Below are 18,668 nucleotides of genomic sequence, written 5' to 3' on the forward strand. Positions count from 1 at the left end.
ATGGTATTGTATCTACATACACTGAGGAAAAATTACATCTAGTATCAATATATTTAGGGGCACGGTAAGTAAGCCATTAATTTCTATCTCCAACTATAGAACGTCCCATTTAAAAAGTATCCAAGGAGATATCTTCTGTGGAAGTCGTTTCAAATAAAGCAATAAATTGTGAATTTCCAAGTGAAAAAGTAAGATATGAAGTAAACGGTGTTTCAGTGTTGTGATGATCAAAGAGTAAGTAAAAGTCGTCACTGACCCCCCTCCCAAACATGGGCGAATCCCATGAACCTCTAATTTGATCTGCGTAGGAGAGTTAGTTTTTTTTCAGGGTTCAGGTTATGAACTTGCAAAGACATACTTAAGGGTAAGGCTGCAGGAGACCTGCCTTCTCCCACTTGTGTCATGTGAAATATCAATCAAAGAAATTAATATAGGGATACGTTTACACGGTCCTAATATTTAAATACTAGGAATAATGACTTTCTGCACGAAGGTGAGCGAAGACGCTGGCTCCCGCAAGACTGAGGTAAACAAATCTCCTTATTGTGCTTTTGCCAAGTGCAATTTAAATGTGACCTTACTGTAATTAAACTGATGTAGGCTGGTATCTTTATATAAGTCAAGATAGTAATTAGAGTTTTCCTAATTGGGACCCCAATGTAAAGCTTTAGGTCAATGAGAAAATGTTGAGAAGCTTATCGACTGAGTGAAATACGTTTATGGTTTATCTCTTGCGGGTGTTTTTCTTGAAATGCCTATTAACATATCAGCAAGCATAGAAATTCAGAAAGAAACTGATAAAATCGAGAAAATTTGTTTCAGTACCTTAAGGGTCTGCCTAGGCTGAATATGCAAAAAAACTAAAGCTGTAGTTCAATAGTGTGGATAACGTTCACCCATACAAAGTTACTGGCGTTAGTCTAATTTTGGCTTTTACAGCTCAACTCACAGTTTATACTCGGCACACTCCATTCAAGTTCATCAGCCGGGGCTGCACTGCACTGCATTTAACGGAGGGCAGAGATGCAGCCATTAATTACACTCTTGGTAAACCTTTTAACTACAAATGATACCATTCTGATCAAATTGATATGTTTACCACCACTATGATAAAATATATTATCTGTCTTTATCTCCATCTCAACATATATAAATATATCAGGTGGGTAGAAACACCCGAAGAAGTCTCCACAGCCGAAACGCTGTGTTTTCTTTCTTATTTTCAGCATGGAATAAACCTCTTACTTAAACCTTATTAGTGCTGTCTGTGTGGATTAAGGCTACATATGAACTAAGTGCAACAGAAAAACTAAGGAAAAAAATTTTAACAGTCCCGTTGTATTAGTTATAATGCTTCTTGCAACAAATTCCACAATTTCGCAAAGACCTAAGCGTGTATGTATGGTTTGTTTCATTTTAAAGGTAAAGTGTAGCAAATTGTTTCTGAACTTTGGGACAATTGTACATGCCGTACTGCTTGTATTTGAGCAAATTAATGGAAATACAGTAACAATAGCACTACTGTATATAGTTGGTGTTGGGTAGAAAGCACCCAAACACATCAGCTATGATTTGAAGCTGTTTTTTTTATTTAAGATGGTGTTTACATGTACCGTTCTTCATCTGTGTAATGCTATTAAAAACGAAAAAAAGTAAAGAGTTTTTACAACAAACAAAAGTTTTGTCACCACTCTCCTACATGGTCTGTTGTATAAATGAAAAGCAAACTTATAGACCTTTCAGCTCCATCTGGTGTCTAAAACAAAAAATACAGTATCAGTACCTATACAAAAGCCACACTCGGCTCACTCACAAGTAATTCCCTACATTTAGTTTATGAAAGCCAATCTTTAGAATTATGTGAACTATATACATAAAATGTTCCCCCATGTTGCTTTTCATAAAAAGATTTCTTAAATAAGACAGTTGAATAATGCAACAACCTTACATAAGCAGCTTGTGAATTTTAAGACTTTTTATAATATTTACATGAAACCGTTACTTTGTTTTGAAATGAAAAGTGTAATAAAAGTTTTGTAATATATCTTTATTGTGTTTTAAGCTGTGGGTATAGTTTCAGCCTTCCAGGTGTTAATGAATTAAGATCCTTTTTTGTTTTCCATCATACTGAAATAAAAAACAAAAGTCAGACATACTGTAATCCAGTAGTTTTATCATTTTCATTGGCATGTGTGGAACAAAATGTATCTAATGATCAAGTATGTTTGTAAACAGTTTGTTACAGTTTGTTAAGGTGTCAAACTCTCAGACTTAAGAACAGAATTGGTTCCAAGGTAAATTTTGATGTTTAAGTATCAGATGCATTTTCTTTCTAGATGCTTAGGTATGTGTTGCTAAACTAGTGAAACTGAATAACAATCTTTTGATAAATTGGTCTACATGATGCAAAATGTTTCTACCAACTTTACATCTTAATCTTGTTAATTTTCATTTTAAATGAAGTAATAGTTGGGTGAAGAAACAAATTTGAAAATGATTTTTATAAATATGGTATAGCCCCAATGTGGTCTATTTAAATGTTGAAATTGCTGATTTTCTGAGATGTTGGGATCAGCATGAGTTCATTGAGTGGGTATGGTCCTTGTAATAAACATTTAATCCTAAACATGTTTTGTACATGTCATGCTGTTTTTTTAGTTGCAGTTCAGGTATGCATTGATCTAACTACTGCATGTTTTAGTTAAAAGGCAACACTGAAAATACTGCAGATTTTGTATGTTTTAGTTTAGATTGCAAGCTCTTTTCATGTCAGTAGCTGGCATGGTGAAGGTGGAAGTTGAAGTCCACACAACTGTGACCATAACTAAAGTTTTGAAACTAGAACGGAACCTCACAGTGCACATCAGACTTGTTTTCTATAATCTTACGAGTTGTTCCAAAATCCAGAGAAAAAAAAAGGAAATGTGCTATTGCCAATCCTGCAAGATTTCAGTTAATATGAACCACAGTAATAATGAACAATAAAGTACACAGTTACGATGATTGTTTTATTTCAGCTTAAAGTTTTCCCTTTATGTATGGCATTGTTACTGGACATATAAACTGTTTGTATGCACTGCTTAAGTCCTTCTACCCTTCTCCAGCCTCCTCACTCTCTTCTACAGTCTCCCATACCACACTGGCCACCCTCTCTTCCAGCATAGGATCCTCCTGAAATAGAAACCACAACCAAGAAACCAGATCAAGGATGTGCATTCTTAAGTAGCTTTGTTTTCCTTTAAAGGAATATTTCATAACATCTGCATTTTTTTCTCTGTGTTCTTTAAGTCATTTGCTCAGCTGGCTGACTAGTAACAAATCAATTATTTTAAAAAAGCTACAGCATGATCGGCTCTGGCTCCCCGTGACTCTGTATTGCATAAAGCAGTTAGAAAATGGATGGACAGATAAAACGGATAAATGGAAAGAACATGCATACATTTACAAGCTTTGTCTCATGAACACAGGCATTATAATCTTGTCCTGTGGATCATATAAGTATGTATGTTTCCCATGTCAATTTACTCTTAAATTATTAAATGGCATTTCAACTGTTATTCTAAGCAGAATTTGCAGAATATGACAAGGAAAAGGCATAGTAGGAAGCAGATCAACTTACAGATAACAAACCAATTTGGATTCACTGCTACTTCTAGGAGGACAAATTGCTAGAAAATCTACAAAGGAATTTATGTTCAGCTAAACCACAATATTATCTACTTTTGTTGGTATAATGTTCACGGCCATCAAGTCTCTAAATTCAGATATCCAACAATGCCATGTGTCTGTTAGTTGGTACTATTATCAGGTCCAGGATGCATGTTCTCCCTATAGTATGCATGAAGGTGTCACAGCAAATAAGGACAATAGTACACCAGGGGAAAAGATCTTTTGTAAATTCTGTTGATTAATAGTCTAGATTGCAGCAATATGCACAGGTTTAAGAAAGTATATAACTTCTTAATTAGTTCTGCAAACAATGTATTTAATTCTAAATTAATTCAAATGTCAATTACTGAAATTATTCAAAAAGCTTTAAAAAGATCCCTTTACAATCAGTATTTGAACAAAGGTGATGAAACGGAGTCCTTCAGTACACTATTTGTTGTATTATAGTGTTTGACTAGAAGTGAATAATATAAATGTTTAGTTTAACAGTGTATTTGTAGAAGATTTGTATTGTTACTGGGACTTTGACAGTTCTGTATCTAACAGGGATGGATAAAGGTACAGTATTTAACAGAGGAGGTGTAAAATAAACAGGTATTACCAGTTATCCAAATGAATAGAAAAAAAAATAAATGTTTGCAAATAAAAGACCAAGCAACACAAACAGTGCTGGTACAGTATGTGCTTTATCATTACCCAGGGTTCTTCTGCAATGACTGTTACCAGCTTCTTTTTGAAGGAGCACAGGTCTTCCATATTTCCGAGCATTGTGGGGTCAAAGAATGCTCCCTGTTGACAAGATGGGCAAACCAAAACTTTACTCATATGACCTGATCACCAGGTGTTAATTCTACATTCTATATCTTATGAAGCACACAACAAATGAGTATCATTTTAATGGCCTTCTGTATATATTGAAAACAAGTATGCAGGCACATCTGACAACACAGGAAAGTGAGAACCACTATATTTTTCAGATTTTACCTTCAAGTCTTAAATTTTGTTAGAAGGTCCACCTACCACATAAACTTAATTTTTATAACTGTTGGATATCAGAAATGCAGAAATCCTAGGAATTACTTTTGAATTCCATCTTTATGATTGTATATAGTATATATGGGCATTTTCCTGTTATTTCTGCTATTGAACTTTGCAGTAAAATTTAGTGTTCCAACAACCAGATTCAAATGTTATTAGATCACTATTTTGTTCTTTAATGCTTTAAATCAGTTGCTGAACAGTTGAGTTGGAAACTACATGGCTTTTAGGAAAGTCTATCCTATTTGCCATCTTCCTGTAGCACACAGGGTTGCTACCTGTTTCAGGTCAAGTGAAGATACTGGTAATATACCTAGAACTTCCTTTAGTAATTACAGAATTCGGTAAATAGGTTTCTGAAACACGCAGATAAGAGTGACAAGAGTGTGCCAGCAGAACTGTCTTGACAGTGCAGTGACTGTTTGTGACATACTTGTGGTGTGGCGAGCATGCAGGTTCTGAAGTTGTGGGGCTGAAGTTGGTTTCTCTTACAAAATGTCAGAAACTGCAGCCAGACTTCAAAGACCCCTTTTCTTTTCAAGAAGATTTCTTTAAGGTGCATCTCAAAGTCTAAAAGCAATTTAAAAATCTTATCAACATTTACATCTATAAAGCTATATTTTAACAATGTAACATTGTTCCGGTAATGAAATTATCTTTTTGACTTACTTCCGTTAATTGGAAGTATTACCAAAAAAAGGCATTTGTGGTTTCACAGAATGCCACAAGACATTTCCGCTAGCATCATGCTTACTCATATTGTGTAAATAACACTCAGCTGCAAGGCACTTACAGTAGTTGTCTGCAGTAATATAAAACATGTATCCTGACAACAAATACGACAAAGGTCAACTGCTGATAAAAAAGCAGAAGGTTTCTCCTTTAAATTTTGTAATATCAAATAAGTTTCACTTTCACCTAAATTCTAAGACCACAATGTGTTCCATTTCAATTAAATAATGTGAGTTTCATTAGGAATGGAAAGATTTTCATTTTCTGCAACCAAGAGATTTTTTTGTCACCTTCAATTTCTTTGTCCTGCATTAAGTAGTAAATAAATCCATTCCTGTCATTAATAACAGCATATGGAAGCAACATGAAAGAGCTGGGTGGGAGAAAGAGGAAGTTATGCAAAGCTTTTCTCCAGTCAGAAACCACGGAAACCTGCAGAAAACAAAATGGACAGAATTTCAGTCTGAATGTTACTTGTGAATCTTCTTGTACCTTCATCTTTGTTATGCAATTAAGAAATAGTCAGTATTAAACTTGCCATGGCAACTGGTTACAGATTTCTTGTCATAAAATTGTACAGTTACACAAGTTACAAGAACACCAAGCAAGATCACATACTATGTAGACATTTGATTGAGTAATTCAGGCATCCAGAATGTCCAATTCAACCACATTTAATCAATTCAGGTAATATTTTACAAGCTTTGTATAAATATCAGAAAGTGGTGAAAATGTGATTAAATACAACAGGAAAACACAGGGATTAAATGTTGCTGAAAACACTCATGTTAAAGTTTGAACATGTTTTAATATATAATAAAAAAGAAACAATTATATAAAAAATATCAGATGGGTTCAAATTGTCTGAATCCAAAGATCTCAAGCCACTGTGGCTGAAATCTGCCCAGGGATTTGTTCAGAAGAATGATCTTATTCACTGACAGCAGAAGCTGAAGCACAGGCCTGGAGAGTCATGGCCTGACCAGATTCGAATCCAGAATGAGTCTTTCATATAATGCTATAAATCTGAAAGTTAAATGTATTTCATTAGCTACCTATTCACCATGCCAGTTAATAAGTGAGGAAGTGAGAAGTGTAAATCACCAGATAGTTCACACTGCTTCCCTTAAACTGAAACCATGGTTCCCTTTACAGTTGATAGGGCTCCAGTGAATTGAGAAAATAATGAGGCAAATAAAACCAGGATGACAGGGCGTTAGCATGCTAATGACAGTCCTTAATATTCATGAGTAAATATTTTAGAGAAGTAATTATAGTAATAACTCAGTAGGTGTTGCAGTGTGTAACTAAAGAAATAAGTGTTCTACTGTTCTATGAGAAAATTATTAGCAATGTTAATTTATCATAATTACAAAATTGTAGGTTTGGGGATCACTCTGTGCAGATGATTGGAAGAAAAGATGAATATAGCCAATAAACTTAAATAAGAATACAAAGAACAGTTGGTGTTTTTTATTCCAGCACAATTATTTTATATTTATGGATGTTATTACTGCAGTTTCAGGGGTCTGTATTTCTTTTTCCTTTTAGGTGGTATGTAAGCATTGATGGCAATGCTCAAGTTCACATCTGTAATAGTAAGCTATGCTACTGTATTTTCTTGGTGTAAGGGATTCAATTGGTATTTTTGGCCATGCAAGGCTGTATGTTGTGTGAGGCTGTAGATTATTTTTTTCAAAGCTTTCTACTTCAATACAAATGAGATACAGTCCTAAGATTATTTTAGCACTATTATTTTGTGGTGCTTTGCTATAATTTCACGGATAAAGCCTTTAATCAATGTAACATTTGTACTGAAATAATACATACCCTTTTAATGAGGAACTTCCCCATGGTCCCCAGGTCAATTCCTCTGTACCAGAAATCGTTCAGTTTTTCAGTGATGCTGAAGTTGATGTCCAGCTGGTAACGGTAGTCACTGCACATGGTAGGAGTTAGAGCTATTTTCACACCATCTCCCTAAGGTAAACAAATCTGCCATAACATGTGGTAATTCACATTCACAGAAGTATTGTCTGTCATACAGTCTAATAAATTGAGATCTTGATTCTTGTGGAGCCCAGAAACATTACGATAAACATTATTATACACTGTGCAGTTCCATGTGTAGCACTATTGCATACTACAGAACTTCCAAAATGTAAAAGCTTAATTCATACTGTGCTTTATGTGAAAATAAGGAAAATTGGGACATGATGAGGGAAGTCAACCTTTATATATTAAGGCAAGGGTTTTCATCAATGGGTCTGGAGACCCCTGTGGAGAACACAAGGAAAATTTGACTAACACTTTCACATGTTGAATTTGCCACCATGCTAACAGTGGATTTACACATATGCAATTCCACTTAGTATGATCAGCTGTGGAGGGTGGGAGGGGGCTTGAAAGCTATTGGGTTTAATGTGTGCATTTTTTATTTGTACATACATTTTTTAACATTTTATTTACTTACCATGGTGACCACGTTTTTTTTGTAGATTTTCTCAGCTTGGGCTGTAGAAAGAACAAGTCCAGAATCCAGAAGGAAGAAGCACAGCTGACCTTTTGAATATGTACTAAGGTACAATTCCCTTAGCTCATCCAAAAACCTGTGAGTGATTCTCCCTTTCTCCTCTTCAACTGATGGCTTTATGAAGGTCTGAGAGGCAAACTCCACTTTACATCCTCGTTTTGAGTTGACATTTGTTTCTTCAAGGCCTTGAACCAAGGATGGACCATGTTCTTTAGCTGTACTTTTGTCATTCTCAGACCTTGATACATCTCTTATACTCTCCTCCATCTCTTCAGCAAAGTCTTCTTTGTCAGTCTCTTGTCTCATTTTTTGAGGTTGGAGTTCATCCCTTAAATCTTCAGTATAGAATGGTGATATATTCCCATGTGGACATGATTCTGATTTAATGGACAAATCTTCCAGTGTTGTGATTTCTGGTTCCAAGTCAGAGCCTGGAAGAGGTAATGAACCTTCCCTTGAATTTCCATCACTTAAATCTCTGGCAGGTGTGCTAGTAGCTAGAGTATCCACATCTTGTCTCTCATCTGGTGGAGTTTCTTTTAGTGTCAGAAGCGTTTCCTGAACATGTTCAGCTACGTCTGCTTCCTCACATGCAGATGAGCTGTCATTGTTATTATTTTGTTCCTTCTTTTCTACATCAACTCTTTTATTCTCATAATGAACATCAGGTGAACTGCTGAAATCTACAGGGTCTTCCCTGACATCTCTGATGTTGATTTGAGGGCCTGAAGTCACATCTTGGAAAGCTGAAATCACTTCTTTTCCCAAGAAGGGGGAAAACTGCTCATCCTTCTCTTCCTGATCTAGGTCTTCTGATTTCAAAGGAAAATGAACTGTGGCAATCTGAATCCCTGCACGGGACTCAGGCTTCAGCTCGGCCTCAAAGAGGTGACCCTTGTTTCCCCGGTCCCACACTTTGGCAGGGTAACTCAACAGCACTGACCCAGTACAGTGGTGTTCATAATCACTAGATCTTCGCTCCACGCAAAGGTCTGGCTTAGGTTGGCAGCTGGTTTCTGTAACGGAAATCATTTCACTGTGGGGTCGGCTGTGAGAACTCCCTGAAGGCAAGAGAGCCGCTGTGATGTCTCTCTCACTTTCTGTGGTGATTGGAGATTTGGCGTCTGTCAGATTGGCATCCATTTTGAGCTCTTTATGTTATCTACGAGGAAAATGGAGGCCCACGTTATTTGTTAGTGACCAAAAATACAAGTACGACCCTCCCAGGATGAGATGAGATGAAATATAAGCGGTAGCATAAAAGGTTAAAAACTAGATGATCTCATTTGCCTTCTTACCTTGTCAAGTTGCTAGTAGCTTGATGCAACCTAAATGTTGAGAAATTTTACAATTTTAAACAAAACATCAGATGCTTCAAACACTCCAGACACTATGCTCCTTTAAATGAATAACTACTCCTTCAACATTTGATATACAGACACACAGTCACTTGAAAATTAAGTCTAGAACAGTTAATATTTGTCAAAAAATTAGGCACCCTTGTCAGGATCACATAATATTTCAGGCTTTTGAAGTAAATGTACAGTTTAAATGGAAATGCAATGTTCTGAGAAAATAAGCAATAAGAATTATCAGAATTTAAAAAATCAGGAACATATTTGTGAAAGTTTGGCAGCCAAATAGGCATATGGAAAAAGTTACCTTTCTCTCTTTTAGTACCATTTTAGGTGTTTTTTTTTCCATTTCAGGTAGACAATAGCAGATTAAAATTTGAGGTTAGATTTTGAATCTATAGATGTAGAAATATACCTTTAATTTAACTCCTTTTAATAGGGCTTTTAGAAAAATTGCACCTTAAGAGAAGATGTGGTACTTTTAATTTATAATAGGAACATTCTCAAATAACTTTCTTAGAATTTGGTGTAGACAGTAGCAGTATTCACAGCTAATTTACCTGTGAATTAATCATTTCAAGTATGTTAAATGTAGTTACAAATTTAAACAACTGTAAAACTAGAAGCCTTTTTTAGAGGCCTTGGTGTATTATGTCCTGTATACATTTTAACCATAAGGATTCCTGTAAATAAGGTAGTGCACTTATTAAAGAGTTTCTTTAAAGTGTTTTTAATAAGAGTTATTAAGATAATTTATTTTTAGATTACACTTAATGGAAATATTTTATCGTTTAATGTTCCATGTTGCACAGCTCCAGAAATTTAATGTATGATAAGACTGAAATAATAAAATTATTTTTAATAAATGTACATTAATTTCTGTTACAGCTAATGTTCTGTGCATTTACACTTTCCACTTTGTTTCAGTTCATGAGTTCGTCTAAGATTGGATAAATTCAACACTATTTTGTAAGAACAGAACGCAACACTAAAATATACAAAGGAAAGGTGATGTTGTATTTCGAAAACAACTACGCTTTAAAAAGGCTACTGCGTTTGCACCATCACAGGCGATTTCACCATCAAATCCACACAAGTGTAAAAGTTATTTAACACCAATCAACAAGTGCAGACGTTTTTTATTAAAAAAACATAAACAAATGTTTAAAACTGAAACTTAATGACGCCTTTGACTTCCGGCCTTCAATACACTTTGGACTTGAAAATGAAACAGTGCAGCCCCTACGTAACGGGTAACCCCCAGTGCGATACTATAAAACTAGCGATGCTTACCTCTCACTTCAGTTAATGCAAGTTTTCAGAATCGTTCAAACACTGTTATACCTTCATTGCTTTATTTCCATAAACCCGTGTCTCCCATGTCCGCCTTTTCTTTTCTATTTCAGTTACAGTAAACGGGCGGAGTTTACGGGAAATGCGTTTGTCCTAATGCACCACGAACATCTTGAAGAGGGAGATTCAAAAGGCGGAACTAAACACATGGATCATCAGACACTAAGGAGGCTGAAGCTGAAGGACTTAGACTGGAGCAGGCTGTATAATCTCAGTTTGATGCTTTGTTATGAATTATGTTTTTATTTTGTTCAGACAAAAACAATGAGAACTTGCATATGCTAAGGTTCTATTGCTTTTTAATATCTTAAAAATAATTACACCTTTTTCAGGTACAACTCCTGAAACGTTTTGTCCTTTGTACTGTCAGCATTCAATCTTAGCACGTTTATTTGCAAAGCAGGATGCCTGAAGTATCATCGCATATTTTGATATTGTAACGCTTACGGCCGACAGGCACTGTGTAAGACCCGGCGTACCAGAGCGGGTGACGTCACCGCCCTTCCCTGTGATAGCAGGACCACAGCTACTGGGCTGTGAAGAGATCTCTCTTTGGCTCACGGGGCTAGGTCGCTGCAGAGAGACGCGGAAGTCCCGGGTTCGAGCCCCGGACGGTGCAGGGGCCGACCAGATGCGGCAAGGGCGCCCGCCTGAGCCCCCGTTGCGTTACAATATGCAGTATACTATCACTTTGCCCTTTAGAACCGTAATTTGTTGCAATTACGTACGTGTTATATATAATACGGAGTGGTGGCTCTGTGGCCAAGGATCTGCGCCTGTGGCTGGAAGGTTGCCGGTTCTTATCCCGCGGCTGGCAGAGGAATCCTACTCCGTTGGGCCCCTAAGCAAGGCCCTTAATCCCAGCTGCTCCAGGGGCGCCGTATAAATGGCTGACCCTGCGCTTTGACCCCGAACTTCTCTCCCTGTCTGTGTCTCGTGGAGAACAAGTTGGGGTATGCGAAAAAAGACAAATTCCTAGTACACGAAATTGAATATGGCCAATAAAGTGATCTTATCTCTCAAATACGTACAATTGTATTTGACGTACATTGACGTTGTCAATGCTAATATTGATACGTTCATGCTTTAGGCGATATATTGAAATGAATGAGATCATTTAGCATTTCAGCAAGTATCCCATTTTTTTACGGCGTGTATTTTTTAGCATTTTTTTAATTATTACACTGTTTCAAGAAAACTTAGATCTATCAACTAAAAATGATTCAATGTTGATGTGGTGTTATGAATGAAATCGGTGCAGTGTCAGAATTACAAGTCGTGCTTAAAATGACATGTTAAATAACATGGTTATTTCATTTCTCAATATTACTGGGATTTATAATAACGGAAGTGTTGATCGTCAGCTTGTCCAATTTGGTATATTTAAGTATTTCTCCATCGTATGTATGTATAAATTTATTCATACACACGAAGGAGGCTCCACAGCCGTAACGTTGTGTTTTATTTGTTCACTTTTCAGGATGGAATAAACCTTTTACTTGTTCCTGTATAAATGTGTACCATGTTTTGCTGAAGTTTTGCGTTGAAGTAACCCTATGATACCAAAAACAGGCCATGTAGCTTTTGAGACACTTGGCCCACCAGGGGGAGTAAGAGGCTTAGATTTTACGCACCTTACAGGTTCGTGTTTAAAGTCTTGTCAAAGTCTTGCCATTAATGGGATGTAGAAAGACCAGTAATAGTAGTACTGTTATGAATCATTATCTTTCCGATAGCTGGAAAAATGTGTAACTGGTGAATTGTATTAAATAATATGTTATCAATATAACATTCTCAAATGGAGAAAAGCAAGCACAGTTTTGCCATTTTAGAGAAAGCCTGTTTTTAAAATGAGATTAAATAGTTTATTTACAAAATAAAATGTCCATGTTATGTAAATGTTTCTTAAAATGCTTTTATGGTGTGAAAAGGCATTACCAATTGCATTTTTTGGGCAGGATAACAAGCAGCAACTGTAGAGAGTTCAATTTCCTCTCATTTATAAATCCGTTCTTTGTGTGTTTTTTCCATCTTTGTCATCTTTGCTCTTTCTGCCGTGATATCTAAAAATTTAATCACAACCCTGGTTACCTGTTCAAAAGCTGTTCTTTCATTCCAGCTGGACTGCATTTCCTCATGTGTAATAAAGGGGTTTCCAGATACAATAAATAACTTGATTTAGTGACTTCTACACCAAAAGCGGTACAGGAACTTAACAACCACCATGAATCCTGACCTCTCCAGCTCCAGTTTATGTATAGTGTTGTCATGGTCTAAAATGCTTGGTAGCTGTCTTGATATCAAATAAAGAAAGTTTTGAAAAGAATAAATGCTGCCACTGCAGCAGAAAAATCCATTCCCAGCAAATAGATCTGGTTTGAAATATTGAAATCTTGGACAAAGACTCCTGTTTTTTATCAGCATCTCTCATTAGAGCTGCTAGAACACAAAGCAAAACACACTGTCCAGTCATTGGTAATCTTTTACATTCCAGGATATTTCAAATCTGACTCTTTCCAGTGGGGCGTTATTATGAAATACTGCGCAAACGCAGAGATGTTCTGAGACAAGAAGCAATGACTTTATCAACAAAACACTGTAGTGTCTGAACTTTGTGACTCTTGTATTACATTTTGCCAAAATGCCAATCCTCTTTAAACACATACATGCCCCTAATTTGAATAAGCTGTCAAGATCCCATCTGTGTTTTGTTTTTTTTAATACTTGGCCTGTGTGTCCCTAACCCCTTGTGGGACCATCTGTAACTCACACAGTCATGATAAGCTATAAGGGGGGGGGGGCAGGTAACTGCCCTTCTGCAACAATTTGTTTAATTTCTTAAAGAAACTTTCAGGAAATTATTCACTAGGAAAAAAGATGAAGATCAGAAAGAATACATTTCTAAATCCTGCCTTTTGCCCGTTATTTGCTGGGATACACTCTGACTCCCCTGTGACCCTGTATTGGATAAAACGGTTAGAAAATGGATGGACGTATTTTTAAAATACTTATATAACAAAAGTGTGTATATTCACAAGACCCAATGGGCTGGCATCTTTGAACATCTTTTTCACAGGAAGTTCTGCTGGAAAGCCCCTTCTGTGATTTTGTAGGTCATGTACTTCAACGGTTACCTGTGATAAAACTTAGATGACATTTCTACCATCCATGCACAATGGTTCACTAAACTGAGAAATGAAACACTGCTAAGAGGCAATTGTATGTTATTTAATTGTTTTTAAAGAAAATGTAAAATTACTGGTATTTGAGCAAGGACTAATCTAGGAAGAAGAAACTAGCAGCATGTTAGAATTCAAGAATGACATTTGTCAGGTTTAAACCTCGATGGGTAGGTGGGGATAGTGTCAGTAATCGGCATTGATGGTTTGAATTCATTGAGCTGGAAGAGAAAACTTGAAAACCGTCCTAAACCTATCCTATGCAGGTTAATTGCATTTGTGCTATGTGGTACATGTTACGATTCTGCTGCTGGACTTAGTACCCACAATAGTTAAATTAGTGTTAGTTAAATTAGCAGGGGAATTGCAGCATTTTGGTGTCTTTCTTATCCAACCCAGAAACCTGTATGCATGGAAATAAGATGTAGTGGGAACAGACCATGATGTCATGGAATAATCTGAAGTTCAGAATCTTTCTTTATTTGAAACAAATCTAGAGGTTTGTGCACATTTAAAAATGTCTCAATGTGCAAAATCAGATGAGTTGGTTCCAGTTGTCAGAAGTCTTTCTTTGATTGCTAGCAAGGTGGCTGCTCTTCATCCATGTTGACACAGTAATAGAGCACTCACGACTACAACAAGCGATTGAATTGATTAAAGTTTGGTCTGTTTCAGGTATTTCTGCCATATTCTATTAGCGTATTACATTGTATGTCCTGGGTTTACCCAACCTTTAAAGAGGTAATGAAAATTAACACATGATGTAGAGAAGTTTGTTGAACATGTAAAAATAGGAGGTAGGATATCTCTTCATATTTCTTCCAATGCCAAGGCATACATTGCAAAGTCTGACCGCTAATTAACAATAATAAAGCTATGCATTCTGCTTCCACTGGCTGTTGTAAATGCTGCTATTTCTGCACTAGCCTATTAACGTGGTAATAGCGTGCCTTCAATTACATTAAACCCAGGGGTTAATAGTCTTGACAACTACCTGTTGCCCTGACTGCTGAATTCTCCCACCCTTTTACACACAGACCTCCACCCACCCCCCCCCCCCCCCGCCTCCTTATAATTAGGCTTTCATTAGTTCTAACCTCTAAACCTCACAAGGAGGTAAACAACCGAAAAGCTGCTTCCCACTGCTTCCATTTCAAAAGACCCCCAGCTGGACGTACTGCTTAGCATGGGAACTGATTGACACAATAAAATAAAAATAAAATGAAATGCCTTTATTAGAGCTTCAGAAGCTAGCAGTCATTTTCAACCCCCCCCCCCCCCCCCGCCAGCTCTACTGCCCCACCTCCTTGCATAGGCGAACACGCCGGCACGTAGCTGTCGAAAATCACACCTCCCGCTCAGCTACTTTGTTGTCAGCTTGTAAATGTCTTTAACGACCCATGCTTGATCTCTGTGGCTGAAGTCCCTGTTCACCGGGTCAGTGTGAACGGGGCTGAGGTTAGGGGGAGTGTGTATGTCTCACAATTTGTGCAGTGTATGATATGGTACACAAATTTGCAGTGTGTATTTTTCTGCAGACTGGTAACTCCGCTCCGCTTCTGCAGATAAGCACGGTGAGAATTACAGTAACTATAATTATGTGTAGCTTTGGCCTCCAATCACTATCCATTTCCAGATGATTGTGTGAACCTCTGAAACCAGTATTGCATATATGTATGTATTTTCCCACTTCGAAATGCATAGATGTCTTCATTTCACACACATGATGGGTACATAAGTTTTTTTTTAATTCCTTGCCTTATTTTTTTCAAAGAATACAATGTATTCAGCATGTCTGGGAGGTTCCTAATGATAGATAAAGGATGTTGTATTTAATAAAGACATCTTGCTTTTTAGGTTTATGCTTTCTTTAAATAATTCTCTGCTGCAATTCTGCACACGAAGCATCCCAGTTTGCACTAGAGGGAGCTCATGGCATGCTCATTACTGGTTGAGATAGGCACACAATCCGTCAGTGATTGTGCAAATCTTTGTTACAGTCCGTGGTTTGCCTCTTGTTGAATTGATTAAAGTACTAAGGAAGTGTCTATTAGAATGGCTTACTAAACCAAAGTAATGAAGAGCAGTGGGACTGACAGTTACTAACATGGACCACAGTCTCATAGCATTTTCTGTCAGTTCATGTTTCTCATACACAGATTTTCTCTAAACTAGGAACGCATGTACATTAATAGATGCACCTTAAACCTAATCCTTTATTGAGCAGATGCATGAGTTTATTTTTACTTGAGAGAATTTTGTGCTTGTTCCTGTGTACCATTTCTTGCAAAACATCTGTGCTTAAATAATTTCTGAAATGTTTTTCAAGTGTATCGTTCAAAATATTTTATCTACCTACCAGAGACCATCCATAGGAAAATAAAGCGTGGAGCAAAACCAATCAGCTGTGTTGTCTTGAGCAATTAAAAAAAAAACATATTAGGAATAATCCAGTGGTGACACAGCACTTCTGAAAGTGTATGTATTATATCCATGAGTGATGTGTCTTGGCTCTGTTGTCAAGCCAGAATATTACACTTGCCAAAAAACTAAGTTAAGATCAGTCATTACATGCAGCTCAGTGAGCAGGTTGACATCCATATAGAAGTCAAGGGATAATAATAAATAATGTACAGCTGTAACTGACATGTGGCCTTGGCACCAAATACTTATCAATTTAAAAATTAGATCTGTCAGATGAAAGGGATCATTCCTGGGAATCCCTGCAATGCACTGAGTCTGTAACCTCAATATACCACAGCTTCTGAGTAACTTGTCTGGTAAAGCCTTCACACACATGCCCTGGTATATACCCTAGATTGCAGGTTCCTTTCCAGTATGTGCCACTCTGCACCTGCAGCCTTCCTTTGTAATGCCACAGTCTGAGGAGAGAACCACCACAATTTTATTTTGTGTATTAGGGCAAGCTTGTTTTACCATAGCCTGCAGTCATATGCAGGGGGTCTTTTTCTTAAAGAGAAGTATCAGATACTTCAGCTGGATTTTGGAATAAGAGCAGAAGAAAAAACATTTGGCTTGGCAATATATTTTAGAGCACTTGTTTGTCTTTGACTTTACCGCACTACAGTTTGCAGTGGGAAGTCAGGTTGAAATACAGCTGGAGATTCCAAGCTGTGTTCTGAAAGTCACACAAAATCAGATTTGAGTAGTACTCAAATATTCCAGTTCCCACACCCGTGTTTGAGTTGCTGATTCTAGTTTCATAGTAACTTTATTGATAGTCTCTTTAAGGATAACTATGTATTTGTTTTCCATATTGCTCAGTGGATAGTCCAGTTTGTTATCTGTTGTGTTATTTAACTAAAAAGGACAAATGTTGTTTTTGTAAAAAAAAAAAATTACGTTTACAGCTTTATAGTGCCAGATGCATTAGAAATGTAGTGTTTTAGCATAATGGTGTTTGAGAGTTGGAAAAAGTAAAAAAAAAAGGTTGGTTTGACCACTATGCAACAAGGCTGTAATGTGCATGTGTTAGTCAGGCCTTTTCTTTTCCAGTACGCTAAAGTAGGTACTTTACCTAAAGACTGTTTGAAGTCTTTAACACCCCCTCTGCCTCCTACCTCACTCAGTCACAGATGCGCACTCTTTTTTTGTGTACTAGGTCTAAGTTTCGGCCAAATGGTGACAATTCGCAACTACCTGTAACCCTTCAGACAGCCCAGTGAAAAAAGCGGGGAAAATCAGCCTTTTCTGAATAACAATACCTACCGTTTCCCAGCTTCTTATGGATGCCCTATTCAAAGAGACCTAAAAACAGCATTCTTTCCTTCAGGCCTTTGTTTGGCTCTCCACTGTGGTCAGTAATTGCTAAGTCTGCCCAGCTTTTCCTTTCATATGAGTTAGACACTGCATTACTTCGACACTTGGAAAGGCAATTTGCAACACTTTAAAATAAAAATAATAAAAATGAAGTGACCCATGACCTTTTGACCCAGGGTGTTGTCAAGGTAACATCTTAGCTCTAGTTTTTATGGTGTGGGTCACCTGTGTGAAATAAACAGTAATATTGGTCATATATGTTATGTTAAACTATGACATATCCAGGCCTTAACTGGATCAGTAGAATGTTATGGATTTTTCAGGGGTTGTTTTTGTCTTCTTTTTCCTCTATTATAGAAGATACCATTAAGTGCCTCATCATTTAGTCCCTAGCTATCCTCCAGAAAGCTCAAGGCAGTTTTAAAGAGGGGAAGTGAAAGGTGATAGAAGATTGAATAACTAGTTTAGTTACTTCACAGAAAGGGGAAAGTGTGTGTCAGCATTACAGAAAAGATAGATGTGGAACTATTGAGTTTCCTTAATCTGATATTTGTTTTCCTTATTTTACACCAAAACTGTGCACAATGTATGTATTGGAATGAAGCAATTAAAATGCCATTTGTTACAGCTGTTTACCCCTTTGTAAAATATTGTGCCGTAGTCTGTGGAACCTAATTAAATTCTTATTAATTTATAGGCAAGAAAAAACAAATTTATATTCTTATTCCTTTTTTGACTTGGGTTTCTCATCCAGTGGGGTGGAAACTGATTTGGAAGTTATTTCAGTGCCCCTCTTTTTTAAATGTTGTATCTCATCTCATCCAGTGGGGTGGAAACTGATTTGGAAGTTATTTCAGTGCCCCTCTTTTTTAAGTGTTGTATCTCATCATATTAAGTATATGTTGTTTTATTCTATTCAGCAAACTCACATTAAGAAACAAGTTAAAATGTAGAACTGACCAGGAAAAAAAGGAAGTACCATAAAAAAGTGATAAAGCATATGAAATTGGAAAATTCACCATACAAAAT

At 36.8% G+C, this 18,668-nt stretch overlaps 1 protein-coding gene across 2 annotated transcripts; it reads right to left on the reverse strand.

The window, feature by feature from the left end:
* Positions 1-2,994: 2,994 nt before the first annotated feature.
* On the reverse strand, positions 2,995-10,790 carry LOC107077405 (uncharacterized). 2 transcript variants are annotated; one of them, XM_015347665.2, is made up of 7 exons: positions 10,621-10,790; positions 7,913-9,134; positions 7,270-7,419; positions 5,730-5,871; positions 5,141-5,277; positions 4,366-4,458; positions 2,995-3,171 (listed from the first exon to the last, which is right to left on the reverse strand). In XM_015347665.2, the coding sequence occupies exons 2-7, from the start codon at positions 9,113-9,115 to the stop codon at positions 3,091-3,093; spliced, it is 1,806 nt and encodes a 601-aa protein (XP_015203151.2). In that variant the 5' UTR covers positions 9,116-9,134; positions 10,621-10,790; the 3' UTR covers positions 2,995-3,090. The 2 variants fall into 2 exon arrangements, with proteins under 2 accessions (XP_015203151.2, XP_069045252.1); XM_069189151.1 differs by lacking the exon at positions 10,621-10,790 and adding an exon at positions 9,271-9,284.
* Between the last annotated feature and the right edge of the window lie 7,878 nt (positions 10,791-18,668).

This window comes from Lepisosteus oculatus, chromosome 4, assembly GCF_040954835.1.
Source record: "Lepisosteus oculatus isolate fLepOcu1 chromosome 4, fLepOcu1.hap2, whole genome shotgun sequence".
NCBI lineage: Eukaryota > Metazoa > Chordata > Actinopteri > Semionotiformes > Lepisosteidae > Lepisosteus > Lepisosteus oculatus.

Coding starts and splice junctions, on each gene's coding strand:
- LOC107077405 (XM_015347665.2), bottom strand. CDS start 9,115: ATGGATGCCAATCTGACAGACGCCAAATCTCCAATCACCACAGAAAGT. Junction 7,420..7,912: donor AAAAAAACGTGGTCACCATG/GTAAGTAAATAA, acceptor TGTTTACCTTAG/GGAGATGGTGTGAAAATAGC. Junction 5,872..7,269: donor GGAAGTTCCTCATTAAAAGG/GTATGTATTATT, acceptor TGTTTTCTGCAG/GTTTCCGTGGTTTCTGACTG.